This window comes from Sitophilus oryzae, unplaced genomic scaffold (genome assembly GCF_002938485.1).
Source record: "Sitophilus oryzae breed Bouriz unplaced genomic scaffold, Soryzae_2.0 scaffold_555_pilon_pilon, whole genome shotgun sequence".
NCBI lineage: Eukaryota > Metazoa > Arthropoda > Insecta > Coleoptera > Curculionidae > Sitophilus > Sitophilus oryzae.
Genome location: NW_022147146.1, coordinates 259,784 through 272,923, shown reverse-complemented (window position 1 = coordinate 272,923; position 13,140 = coordinate 259,784). Strand labels below are relative to the sequence as shown.

Below are 13,140 nucleotides of genomic sequence, written 5' to 3'. Positions count from 1 at the left end.
TTTTTGGAAATTTTCAAAGTAAAATAGGTAACTCGGTTATTTGGACTTATTTGAAAAACGGTAAAGAGAAAATATGTTTCTTTTATCGAGATCTACCAGCCCTGAAAATATTTGTCCTAATTTAAGACTCACCCTGTATATTTACTTGAATTACGTGTTTTTATTTAATAAACCATATAGACACTTCAGCTTGGTGAAAAAAAATGATTGCAAGTTATTTTTTTATTATAGGAATTATAGGATATATGCCATACGATCGAAAAAACGGCGTCAGACTTAGAAAGATTACCTTCAATTTTTTTAAATGTAAAATTATATATTATGGTGAATATTATTCATCGCCCTTTCCAAGCCAATTCGACGCTCTTTTTTTCGATCATACCGTACTAGATATATCATTTTTATTATATCACGATCATCCCTTCAATACGAGACACCTTCAAATTCATTTCCGAGTTCATTTCATTTTATAGCCTCAAATAAATTGTAACCTAGAGTAAAATTTTTATTGACTTTGGCTACTTCCTTTGCAGAGGGTCACGAGTCCGGCAGAAAGTCGAAATGCCGGAAACTGCGCAATAAAAAAGGTAACACAGGGTGTTTTCTGGTGTTTAAAGATCTTGTTTGTTGTGCTAACCCCCTCTTCTAAAGAAGATTTGGCTTTTTTGGTATTGCATTTATCGTTGTTGTAACTAACTTTGTATATCTAATAATTATTTTTCTGTGTTTTATTTTTATTTTATTTTTTTACATTTTTTTCTCAAATTTAGTACATTTTTTATTGCTTTTTTCAACACTTGGTTGTAAATCTTTCATATGGTATATTTAATTCACTCACTATACTAATTACGGATAAATTATATATTAAATATGAGAAACATACTAATTTTGAAGCACGCACGCGAGAGATCTCTCCTGAGAGAAGCGCTAGAAAAATTGTTATCACGCTCTGAAAAATCGCGAAACCTGGTTCTAAATATCGTTAACTCAATTAGTCCACTTTTGTAGCGAACAGAATTATAATTAAATGCCGTTCGCCGTGCCTAACCGTATCTCTTTCTCCGTTTTTCATCTGAGAATGCAGCGGAAAAATCAAAAGAAATGAGAAAATAACCGTGCGTAAGAAAATTTATATACATTATACATACCAATATCCCGCAAAGTAGTAATGGGCATTACGATTCTTTTTAGTGAAACTACAAACATATTTTGCTCATAGTATATAATTCTAATATTTATTTTTTAAACGAGTTGTATTGTAAGCAATGAATCAATTCTCACGATTCTTTGAACGAACGAGTCGCATTGTGATCCGATTCAATTCTTACGATTCGTTTTGAATGAATCGAACCTCAAGATTCATTTTTAATACTCTTTCAAATGAACGATTCAATCAATCTTGCCCAGCTGGCCACGATTCCATTGAACGAACAGTATTGTAAGCTACGAATCAATTCTCACCATTCTTTGAACGAACGAACCGTAGAAATGAACGACTCGCATTGTGATACGATTGAATTCTTACGATTCGTTCTGAACGAATCGAACCTCAAGATTCATTTGTAATACTCTTTCAAATGAACGACTCAATCAATCTTTGCCCAGCTGGCTATGATTCAATTGAACGAACAGTGTTGTAAGCTACGAATCAATTCTCACGATTCTTTGAACGAACGAACCGTATAGAAATGAACGAGTCGCTTTGTGATCCGATTCAATTCTTACAATTTGTGCTGAACGAATCGAACCTCAAAATTCATTTTTAATACTCTTTCAAATGAACGACTCAATCAGTCTTTGTCCAGCTGGCCACGATTCAATTGAACGAACAGTATTGTAAGCTACGAATCAATTCTCACGATTCTTTGAACGAACGAACCGTAGAAATGAACGAGTCGCTTTGTGATCCGATTCAATTCTTACGATTTGTTCTGAACGAATCGAACCTCAAGATTCATTTTTAATACTCTTTCAAATGAATGACTCGTTCAATCTTTGCCCAGCTGGCCACGATTCAATCGAACGAACAGTATTGTAAGCTACGAATCAATTCTCACGATTCTTTGAACGAAGGAACCGTAGAAATGAACGAGTCGCATTGTGATCCGATTAAATTCTTACGATTCGTTCAAAATTTATGGATCCGTGCTGGTCACAATTGAACGAATCGTATTCTAAGGAGTGAAACGAATCTCACGATTTATTTTTAATACTCGTTCAAATGAACGACTCGTTCAATAGTCCAAGAAAATAGACCTTTAAATACGAAGTTTTGGTAAAAACTTTCTGGGAATTTTTGATATAAGTTACTTTGAAAGATCTAGTAACGAATTTCACCCCTTCTCGGGGGTAAATTTAAAAAAAATCTTTCACAGTTCGTTTTTAGGTCTTTCAAGTAGCTCATATCAAAAATTCAAGTTTTTACCAAAACTTTGCATTTGAAGGCCTATTTTCTTGGACTATAAACAGAAAGAGTCTAATTTGAGGGATACCTATTACTCTTCAATTATTTATGAATTAATAGTACAAAGTTCAGCTGTCATATAACTATTATATGACTATGTGAATGACGGGAATTTAAACATTGTTTAATATATACGGACGTTTCACAACGCCGCACAAGTAAACAATGGTTCATTTTCACAATCTACCACTAATGCCGGTTCCCATCATCGGTTGCGATTGTTAATTTAACTCATATAAAGCGGAAGAACTCATTGGTAACGTTTTATATCAGGTTTATAGTCGAAATCGTACTGTTTAGTGCGGATATAATTTATCTGTGGGAATTTGCTGCATTATCTAGCTTATATAGATTCGTTGTTTTTTCATTGGATAGACCACATCCTTTGAATGTGTTATTCGCTCAGACCAATAATACAAATAGACAGAGTTTACTATACAAAAGAAAGGTACTGAAGATATACAAATCATATGTTTACGTATGTCTAATTACATTGAAGTACATTGAAGTTAAGAAACTCTGTGGGGAAAATGTCTGAACAAAATATATTGAAATTTAAAATACATGAGGATTTTAAGGTGTCTGTTGTTTGTGCCTTTTAGTATACATTTCAAAATTAGGTTCCCTACAAGATTTGTTATGGGATAAAATAAAAAAAAATCCTTTGTAACATTAGAAGCGGCAAGAAAACCTGTTTCTTTAATCTATCAAGTTACCATAAGGATTTTTCTTCGAGATGTTGGCCCGTAGTAGAGAAACCGAGAAGTATTTTTTCCACTGTCACTTTACCCAGTCGATACTTAGGTAACCTTGAGTTTTATTTCTTTTATTTAAGGAATGCACATTAAAATTCGATTGTGTTGCTTGCCGTTTGATTTAAACTTGTTCTGTAGGAGTTTAAATGTATCTCTGTCTCACAATGTACCGTTTGTGTCCAGGAAGGGTTCATATTTTCATAGATGTCGATTTTCGAAAGAAATCGGTACATTTATTTTATTTCGTATATTTTTCATTTTATTGATTTTATGGCAAGCACTGTTCATTAAAATGTTGTATCCTATGTTATAGGGCTTGTTTCTCTCTACAATTTCCTGTCTCACAATGTACCGTTTGTGTCCAGAAAGGGTTCATATTTTCATAGATGTCGATTTTCAAAAGAAATCAGAACATCTATATTATTTCGTATATTTTTCATTTTATTGATTTTATGGAAAGCACTGTTCATTCAAATGTTGTATCCTGTGTTATAGGGCTTGTTTCTCTCTACAATTTCCTGTCTCACAATGTACCGTTTGCGTCCAGGAAGGGTTCATATTTTCATAGATGTCGATTTTGGAAAGAAATCGGTACATTTATTTTATTTCGTATATTTTTCATTTTATTGATTTTATGGCAAGCACTGTTCATTAAAATGTCGTATCCTATGTTATAGGGCTTGTTTCTCTCTACAATTTCCTGTCTCACAATGTACCGTTTGTGGCCAGGAAGGGTTCATATATAGATGTCGATTTTCGAAAGAAATCTGTACATTTATTTTATTTGGTATATTTTTCATTTTATTGATTTTATGGAAAGCACTGTACAAATGTATTGGTCAGACTTTTTTTTCAAATTAGAAACATACATATATCATTTATTTGCTCAATATTAATGAAATTTCTTTCTTTTGTATTCATTTCTTTATCTGCCTTAGTCTCCTATCACTGCACCGGCTTGTGTAGCTCCTTGATAGGATGGGAGCATAGTTCTTCCGCCTCTAGCCTTGCTTTTCTAAATAGAAGTGTCATTTATCTATAGAAGTGTCGCATATCAAGACTTCTTGACACAGGTTGAGGACTGCTCTATGTCCTGTCAAAGATGTAATCCGCACTTTATTTCTGCAGATCATTAGCAGTTCCTTTGTGGTTTTAGAATTAGGTTCTTGGATGAAGGCTTTGCTATGCCTGTGGCCCCTGTCTTTTTTCTGTTTGATGAGAGTTGGTACCAACAATTTCCCTCCCTTTATCATTGGAAGAACACTTATAGAGGAAGTAAATAATTTTACTTTTATTTGGGCAGTATAATCTCAACCAACGGAAGCGCACAGCAAGATATCATAAATAGAATAAACAAGGCCAGCATAACATTTGGAATGGAATTTTGGAATGCTCAACAATATTTGGAGATCTAGACAGTAATCTCAACTTTAAAAACCTTAAAATTTTCGATTCGATGTCAAATCAGTATTGCCTGTATAGGACAGAGATCTGGAAAATTTCATCGCCATTAGTTAACAAATTCCATGTCTGCGAGATATTATAGGAATATTCTGGCCAAATACTATCAGAAATTAGGATTTATGGAGCTTGACCAACCAAAAGCAGGTGTATAACGAGATCAAACTTAGGAAATGGAGGTGGACTGGTCACACATTAAGAGCGAAGCGGCAACAACATCGCTTTCAGAGCTATTGAGTGCAATCCACAAGGCAGTAGAAGAACTGGTCGTCCAAGACACACATGGAAAAGGACAATTAAAAAGCAGATCGAAGCAGTAAAGCGATCATGGCGAGATGTTAAATCACTTGCAAACAACCGAACCTTCTGTACCTAGAGCATTTATTGAAGCTCTATGCTCCAAGTAGGAGTAATGAACAAAATGAATGAAATACTGAAAATTTGAATATATACACTGATAAAAAAGATAGACTTGAACTAAAGTCGTCATCGTTCTTGAAAAAAAAATTTAGTGGCAAGAGAATTTATTTTAGGGTAAAAGAAAATATTTTGCCTGAAGAAAAACTCTCTTAACTCAAGAAAAATCTCTCTTCTCTTGAAAAATTCGGAAATTTTTCTTGAATCTATTTTCATTCAACCAAGTGCAAGTTACTTTGTTTTAAGATAACAAGAAAAATACGCTAGGAAGTACTTCATTCAAGAAACACGGTCATTTCTCCAATAGCTAAATACTCTTTTGATGAGAAATAATAACAACATGCAAAGACGATAACGAAGGACGGTATATACAATCAGTCGGCAGTCCGATCAGTCGTACATCAAAGTACGCACGGGTTTTGTTGCTTGGAATTTTTCACTTGGAATTTTGCATAAGTTGCTTTTTAAACGCATATCGTATAACAAATTAGTGATCGTTATTAACAGGCATTTGTCATTTTTCATGGACAAATTTTAGGATATATGGATTCTTTAAAGGGGTTTCTGAAAAAATGGAAATTAGAGCATTTATTTGCTATATTTGAAGGTAAGAGACATTTACCTAATGCACCTGTTTAGATAATGCATGTGTGACTATAGATAGAATAAGAATATAGGTATCGATTTTTTTATGCAAATAATTACAAAAATTTTAGAATTTCAAGTCGTCATATTAAAAAATTCAAAATGTGATCAAAGCTTATAATTTTAATAATTTATTTGCTTTACTTTGAAATCGTGATGTAACATTTCTTTGTAATTTGTAGAGTGATGAACCACCCCAAAAAATACCAAGGAGTGAAGAAGCAGAAATAACTACTATCGAGAAAAATAATATCACTTTACTTACTACCGACCAGGAAAACCTAAATTTATCAGAAAATAATATACCTCGTAATATGCCTGTATATGATGTATACAATGTACCGTTTGTGTCCAGGAAGGGTTCATAGTTTCATAGATGTCGATTTTCGAAAGAAATCGGTACATTTATTTTATTTCGTATATTTTTCATTTTATTGATTTTATGGAAAGCACTGTTCATTAAAATGTTGTATCCTATGTTATAGGGCTTGTTTCTCTCTACAATTTCCTGTCCCACAAATGTACCGTTTGTGTCCAGTTTTTATTGATTTTATGGAAAGCACTGTACAAATGTATTGGTCAGACTTTTTTTTTAAATTAGAAACATACATAATATATCATTTATTTGCTCAATATTAATGAAATTTCTTTCTTTTGTATTCATTTCTTTATCTGTCAAAGTCATATTCATTTCGACTGAGAGATCCTTTTTTTCAGTGTACATATTTTTATACGCTATTGTTTCTTAAACTACTAGGTACATATAGTGAAGGCAATTTAAATCAAACAGGTATATACATATTAAAATGGCATACGTTATAGATGTTTAGATTGCGACAGAAGTAATTATAGGCCAATCGAAACAGTTACAAAAACATGACAGTATTGTTTCTTAACCTATCATTCCGCTATATCAAACGAATTCTTAACAGTATCTCTTTATTACATAAGAAAATTCCTTTCGAGCAAGATATTATCTATTTCAGCTTGCATATAGTGTAATATGAGAAGAATATAAGATATCTGTTTCAAATGATATTGCAATTGCTAAACAATGCTTTTAGGTTTGCTGTATAGACTTGTAGACGTTTACTTTAAGTCAATTGGTAGAAAATTTGTCTTTAAAATTAATAGATATCATTCTCTTAATAATCTATACTAATGACATACTGATTAATCACGATCCTGCTCAAACTACTAAACGTAAGAAGCTCAATTTTGGCATAGAGGTTGATTCTAGGGTGTAGAGGTTCAATAATAAGGGATTTTTCGAAATTTCAGTTCCAAGAGGGTGAAACCACCCCTCAAATATTACAATATTTTTTATTTAAAAAACGGTTAAGTTTCCAAAAAAACGCTTATACGCGTATATTTTATTTTGTTGTTTTACATATTTTAAGATTTATTAAAAATGTATACAGGGTGTTTTGAAAAATCTGGTCATTGATTAATCACGATCCTGCTTAAAGCGCTTGACGTAAAAAGCTGATTTTTGGTAAACAGATTGATTTTAGGGTGGAGAGGCTTGATAAGAAGAGATTTTTCGAAACTCGAATTCTAAGGGGGTGAAACTATCCCTCAAATATTAAAATATTTTTTATTTAAAAACCGGTGAGTTTTTTGGAAAAACTCTTAAACACGTATATTTTATTTTGTTGTTTTACATATTTTAAGATTTTTTATAAATTTATACAGGGTGTTTCATAAAATATGACCATTGAGTAATCACGATTATGCTGAAACTGCTTGATATTTAAAGCTCATTTTTGGCAAACGGATTGACTCTGGGGTATAGAGGTGCGATAAGGAGGGCTTTCTCGAATCTCAAATTCCAAGAGGGTGAAAACGCCCCTCAAATATTACAATATTTGTTATTTAAAAAACGGTTAGTCTTTCGGGAAAACGCTTGGACAAGCATAATTTATTTGGTTTTTTTACATATTTTGAAATTTTTTAAAAAATAATACAGGGTGTTCCAAAAAGTTGGGTAAATTCTTAACCACGATTCTGCTTAAACTGCTTGACGTAAAAAGCTTATTTTTGGGAAACGGATTTTTCGAAAGTCAAATTCCAACGAGATGAAACTACCACTCAAATATTACCAAGTTATATAATAATATCGCCATATTGTTTTTCTCATGCTGACATAAATATGAGAAAATTTTATCCAGTTTTTATGTTAATGGAAATTCTTGCTTTGCTTTATCATCACCATTAAATATGATTAATTCGACGCGAACGAAGTCGCTGGTGTACACGCTAGTAATAAATAATTTTGTAGTAAAATTCCAGGCTTTTTCTTTTCAACTTTACTAAACCCAATACTAAAGTAGCTGATAAGACCACAGGTAAAATTTCCAGTGTGTACACTAGTATTTAAAACGTCTTATATGATGGCTTAATATGCATTAAATCATTAAATTTCTAATTGAAGTAAACATCGTTATTAGATGAATGCCTTGTTCTAAGTTAATTGCAATTTTCACCTTGCCAAATCACTAAATCAATGCTTTCCTCGTTACGCTTTGTTGATTAGTAGGTATCGTCCCATTTTAAATTAATATTAATGTGTAGAAATTAATAATTAACATTAATAATTAACTACATTTTCCATCAAAGCAGAAACTATCGCCGTACAGTGTCTGCAAACATTTAAATAAACTTAATCAAATTATGTTTTTTTTATTTTTTTTTGCATATCTCCTCCTATATTATCTTGCCCAACCACATCCTTGCACCAACAAAAATCTTTTATTCATTTCTTCACATTGTTCGAAGAAATATGCGCGTGGGTATTACGACACCGAATTCTGAATAGAAATATGGTAATATTTATATCCTTAAACGGCCCGCTTAATACAGAACTTGGAAGGAATGCTATCACGGTATTAAATGGGATACTGTAGGACAGAAGCATAAACAACAAAAACAAAACACTAATATATAATACCATCATCAAGAGTATAACCACGTACAGCGGAGTATAACCACGTACAGTGGAAGCTACAGAGATGGATTTTTGGAGAAGATCAGCAGGCAAATCAAGACTCGAACGAATAACTAATGAACGCATAAGAGAGATTATGGAAGTTAATCATCCAATAGTGGACGAGATAAAGAACAGTCAACTCATACGGGCATGTCCAAAGAATGGCAGAAATAAGAATCCCAAAGCAAATTATAAACTGGAAACCTGCAGGAAGAAAAAAACCGGGTAGACCGAGAAGTTCCTACATCCTCGATATTATTTAATGTCAAGTTGCATAGTTCTTCACGACGCGACGGCATGCTCCAAATATGCCGAAAATTACGGCAACTTTTTTCATAAGGTATATTTCATCCAACGCTTCTGCAAGAAATTGGTCGATCTGGTCAATATTTTCGGCTTCTTTGGACGATATCCCTCATCTTTTCGCTTCAAAAAAGCAATAAGCCTGTAATATTTGCTTATGTCCTGATTGTTAATCTTGATCATCGCCTTGACCATGGAATAATTTGACCAAAGCTTTTCTTCGAAGTATACCAAAAGTACTTTCACTGAACTTGCCAGTGCCACTAACATTTTTTAGGTCACACCATCTCAAAAATCGATTATATGAAAACTCGTACTGATCCTTGGACTTGCTGGGTGATAAATAAAAAGTAATTCTATTAGCTGCTTCTTCAATTTCTGCTGGGAAACACTCAGTTTCTTGATCACTTTCCATCATTTTACAAGAGTTGAGGCAAAAATTTGACATTAGTTGACAACAAATGATCGAATGTTTGGAATCTTTCAATTACCCTGGCAACCATAAACTTCGTAATTAATTTGATTTCAGAATGACATATTATAAATTATTCATTAACGTAAAAAGTAATAATATCTTGATATATACGAGCATAAACTTGTTTGTAGAAAAAATAGTGTATGATATGTGTGCTAAAAGTGATTTTATTTTGTTCGAAGGGATGGGACACTCTTCCAAGCTTCCCTTCTCACAAAATAAAATACCACTTTTAGCACTTAATAGCACCACTAGCAAATAACTATTATACACCGTTTCTTGGTTCTTCAGTTAAATAAACTAAAACCACATAATATCGTTAACCGTTAGATGAACTTTTACTTTTTAAAAGGACAACACAGCGTTGCCGCTTGTTCGAGAATATTTCTTTGAACAATTCAGTTGGCGAAGATTAGTAGAATTTTGTTATTAATTAGTTAACTATTAAATATTTATTTAACAGTATTTGTTTTATTCATTTTTCTTTTTATTTAGTTACATAATTATTATAATTATATACAGTTAACTAGGAATTCATATTTCACTTCAGTTTAAAAGAAAGTGGTATAGATTTTTCTATCTATAATTAAGTAATTTATTCTTTTTTATGAAGTTTTACTTTTTATTTATCAACATATGTTATATATCAGGTATTTGAAATTTACTATTTAATTTCTTTTTAAATGAAAGTGTTTCATATTAAATGTATTTCCAACCCTCAACTGTAAATGTATTTTTAATATTTAAAATATTTAAATTTTTCAGTTTTACTTTTCATTTATTAACATATGTTTTATTAATTAAAATAGTTTGAATGAATAATGGCATTTAATAATGAGATGATGTGGTGACAAATAACACTAAACTTCTGGCGCTTGAAACGCTATTACCAAACATCTGCTTTGCCAAAATATGTCCGATGTGGATCCACCAACAACCAATCATTTATTTTAAGCTAACATACTGAGTGATCACACACAAATAAAGATGTTTCACAATAAAAACGTTATCCTGTTTGATATTGTATGATATGTGTGCTTCGAAGGGACTATATGCCTCTATGTTCAACTTCAATTTTCTGTTAAAATTGACATCAAGTAAATTTAAAAAATGGTATTTTTTTTTTTTTTTTTTTTTTTTTTTTTAAAAATATCTTTATACACCGTTTCTTGGTTCTTCAGTTAAATAAACTAAAACCACATAATATCGTTAACCGTTAGATGAACTTTTACTACTTTTTAAAAGGACAACACAGCGTTGCCGGTTGTTCGAGAATATTTCTTTGAACAATTCAATTGGCGAAGATTAGCAGAATTTTTGTTATTAATTAGTTAACTATTAAATATTTATTTAACAGTGGCTGTTTTATTAATTCTTCTTTTTTATTTAGTTACATAATTGTATAATTATACAGTTAATTGAATTCATATTTCACTTCAGTTTTAAAAGAAAGTGGGTATAGATTTTCTGTATCTATAATTAAATGGTTATTCTTTTTTGAAGTTTTACTTTTTATTTATCAACATATGTTATATATCAGGTATTTGAAATTTAATTATTTAATTTCTTTTTTAAATAGAAAGTGTCATATTAAATCTATTTTTAATATTTAAAATATTAAAATTTTTTTTTTTTTTTTTTTTTTTTTTTTTTTTTGTTTTATTAATTAAAATAGTTTGAATGAATAATGGCATTTAATAATGAAATGATGTGGTGACAAATAACACTAAACTTCTGGCGCTTGAAACGCTATTACCAAACATCTGCTTTGCCAAAATATGTCCGATGTGGATCCACCAACAACCAATCATTTATTTTAAGCTAACATACTGAGTGATCACACACAAATAAAGATGTTTCACAATAAAAACGTTATCCTGTTTGAAATTGTATGATATGTGTGCTTCGAAGGGACTATATGCCTCTATGTTCAACTTCAATTTTCTGTTAAAATTGACATCAGAAGTAAATTTAAAAAAAATGGAATCAACAAGTATTTTGGAGCCTCTCTAGGTTAGAAAAATATCTTTATACACCGTTTCTTGGTTCTTCAGTTAAATAAACTAAAACCACATAATATCGTTAACCGTTAGATGAACTTTTACTTTTTAAAAGGACAACACAGCGTTGCCGGTTGTTCGAGAATATTTCTTTGAACAATTCAATTGGCGAAGATTAGCAGAATTTTGTTATTAATTAGTTAACTATTAAATATTTATTTAACAGTATTTGTTTTATTAATTCTTCTTTTTATTTAGTTACATAATTATTATAATTATATACAGTTAATTAGGAATTCATATTTCACTTCAGTTTAAAAGAAAGTGGTATAGATTTTTCTGTCTATAATTAAGTAATTTATTCTTTTTTATGAAGTTTTACTTTTTATTTATCAACATATGTTATATATCAGGTATTTGAAATTTAGTATTTAATTTCTTTTTAAATGAAAGTGTTTCATATTAAATCTATTTTTAATATTTAAAATATTAAAATTTTTCAGTTTTACTTTTCATTTATTAACATATGTTTTATTAATTAAAATAGTTTGAATGAATAATGGCATTTAATAATGAAATGATGTGGTGACAAATAACACTAAACTTCTGGCGCTTGAAACGCTATTACCAAACATCTGCTTTGCCAAAATATGTCCGATGTGGATCCACCAACAACCAATCATTTATTTTAAGCTAACATACTGAGTGATCACACACAAATAAAGATGTTTCACAATAAAAACGTTATCCTGTTTGAAGTTCCCTTAGTTATTTAGATAAGTTTGGTTATCCTGTTTGAAATGTCCAGATCATTTTCATCTATGTGTCAAAGAAATATTGTTCAAACCAAACAACAAAATATTCCTTATGTCTGGACTAAATTTTCTCTAAAATAAAGACGTAATTTAAAATTCCGTTACAATACGGAAATAGATTGAAGTTTTGTGATTACAGTAATATATAATTTTTATGGTTTTGTAACAAATTGCTTGTTGTTTTATGGAAAATGCTGAAGATCTGCAAACTTAATCAAGCCTTTAATCAAAGCACGTGTGTTTGGAATTTTGGGTGTGGCTTAACACGACAGGATCGGGCTTAGGCAGCCTTAGGCAGATTTCTGAATATAATATATATTTCCTTCGGCCACACACCCGCTTTACCCGACCCCCCTTAGAGCGACCCGACAGTACAGCGTAATAGACTCTTAAACCCGGTATAATGTGTAACAGATTTTTTGGATTTTTAGTGTACAGTATTTTCGTTCGTTTGTCTTCATAGATATAAAGAGACCGGTCGGACGTTTCGCCAACAAGAAACCGAACATCATCAGATTTTAAATGGATTCTGTCCGTTTTTTCTTCTGCTGCTCTCTCGGTACTTTTTCACGTTGATCGTGATGGTCCGCACGAAGGTCAATCTGACCGGCTCGAAGAATAATTAAGAACCTGATGACCGGGGATGCGCACAGCTAAGGAATTCGGTATATACGGTGGACGACGTGATGGATATTATTGTATAGTATATACAGGGTGTGCTCTGATCATCCTTGAAAGCAGGGTGCAAAAAATCGATTTTTTTTTATTTTAATCAGATTTTTTTGATTTAAATCGGATTTTTTTCGGAAGAAATGA

General features: G+C 31.4%; 1 protein-coding gene across 9 annotated transcripts in view; it reads left to right on the top strand.

Annotated features, from left to right (window-relative positions):
- The window catches only part of LOC115887206 (phosphatase and actin regulator 3), a 155,678-nt gene that overhangs the window by 37,292 nt on the left and 105,246 nt on the right, over positions 1-13,140 (top strand). For 6 of the 9 annotated variants that reach the window (XM_030906566.1, XM_030906569.1, XM_030906562.1 and 3 more), the window contains one exon: positions 534-587. The exons of the other annotated variants lie outside the window; for them this stretch is intronic. In XM_030906566.1, coding sequence (XP_030762426.1) covers positions 534-587 — 54 coding nt within the window. The remainder of the gene's footprint in view (positions 1-533; positions 588-13,140) is intronic. 9 annotated transcript variants of the gene reach the window in all.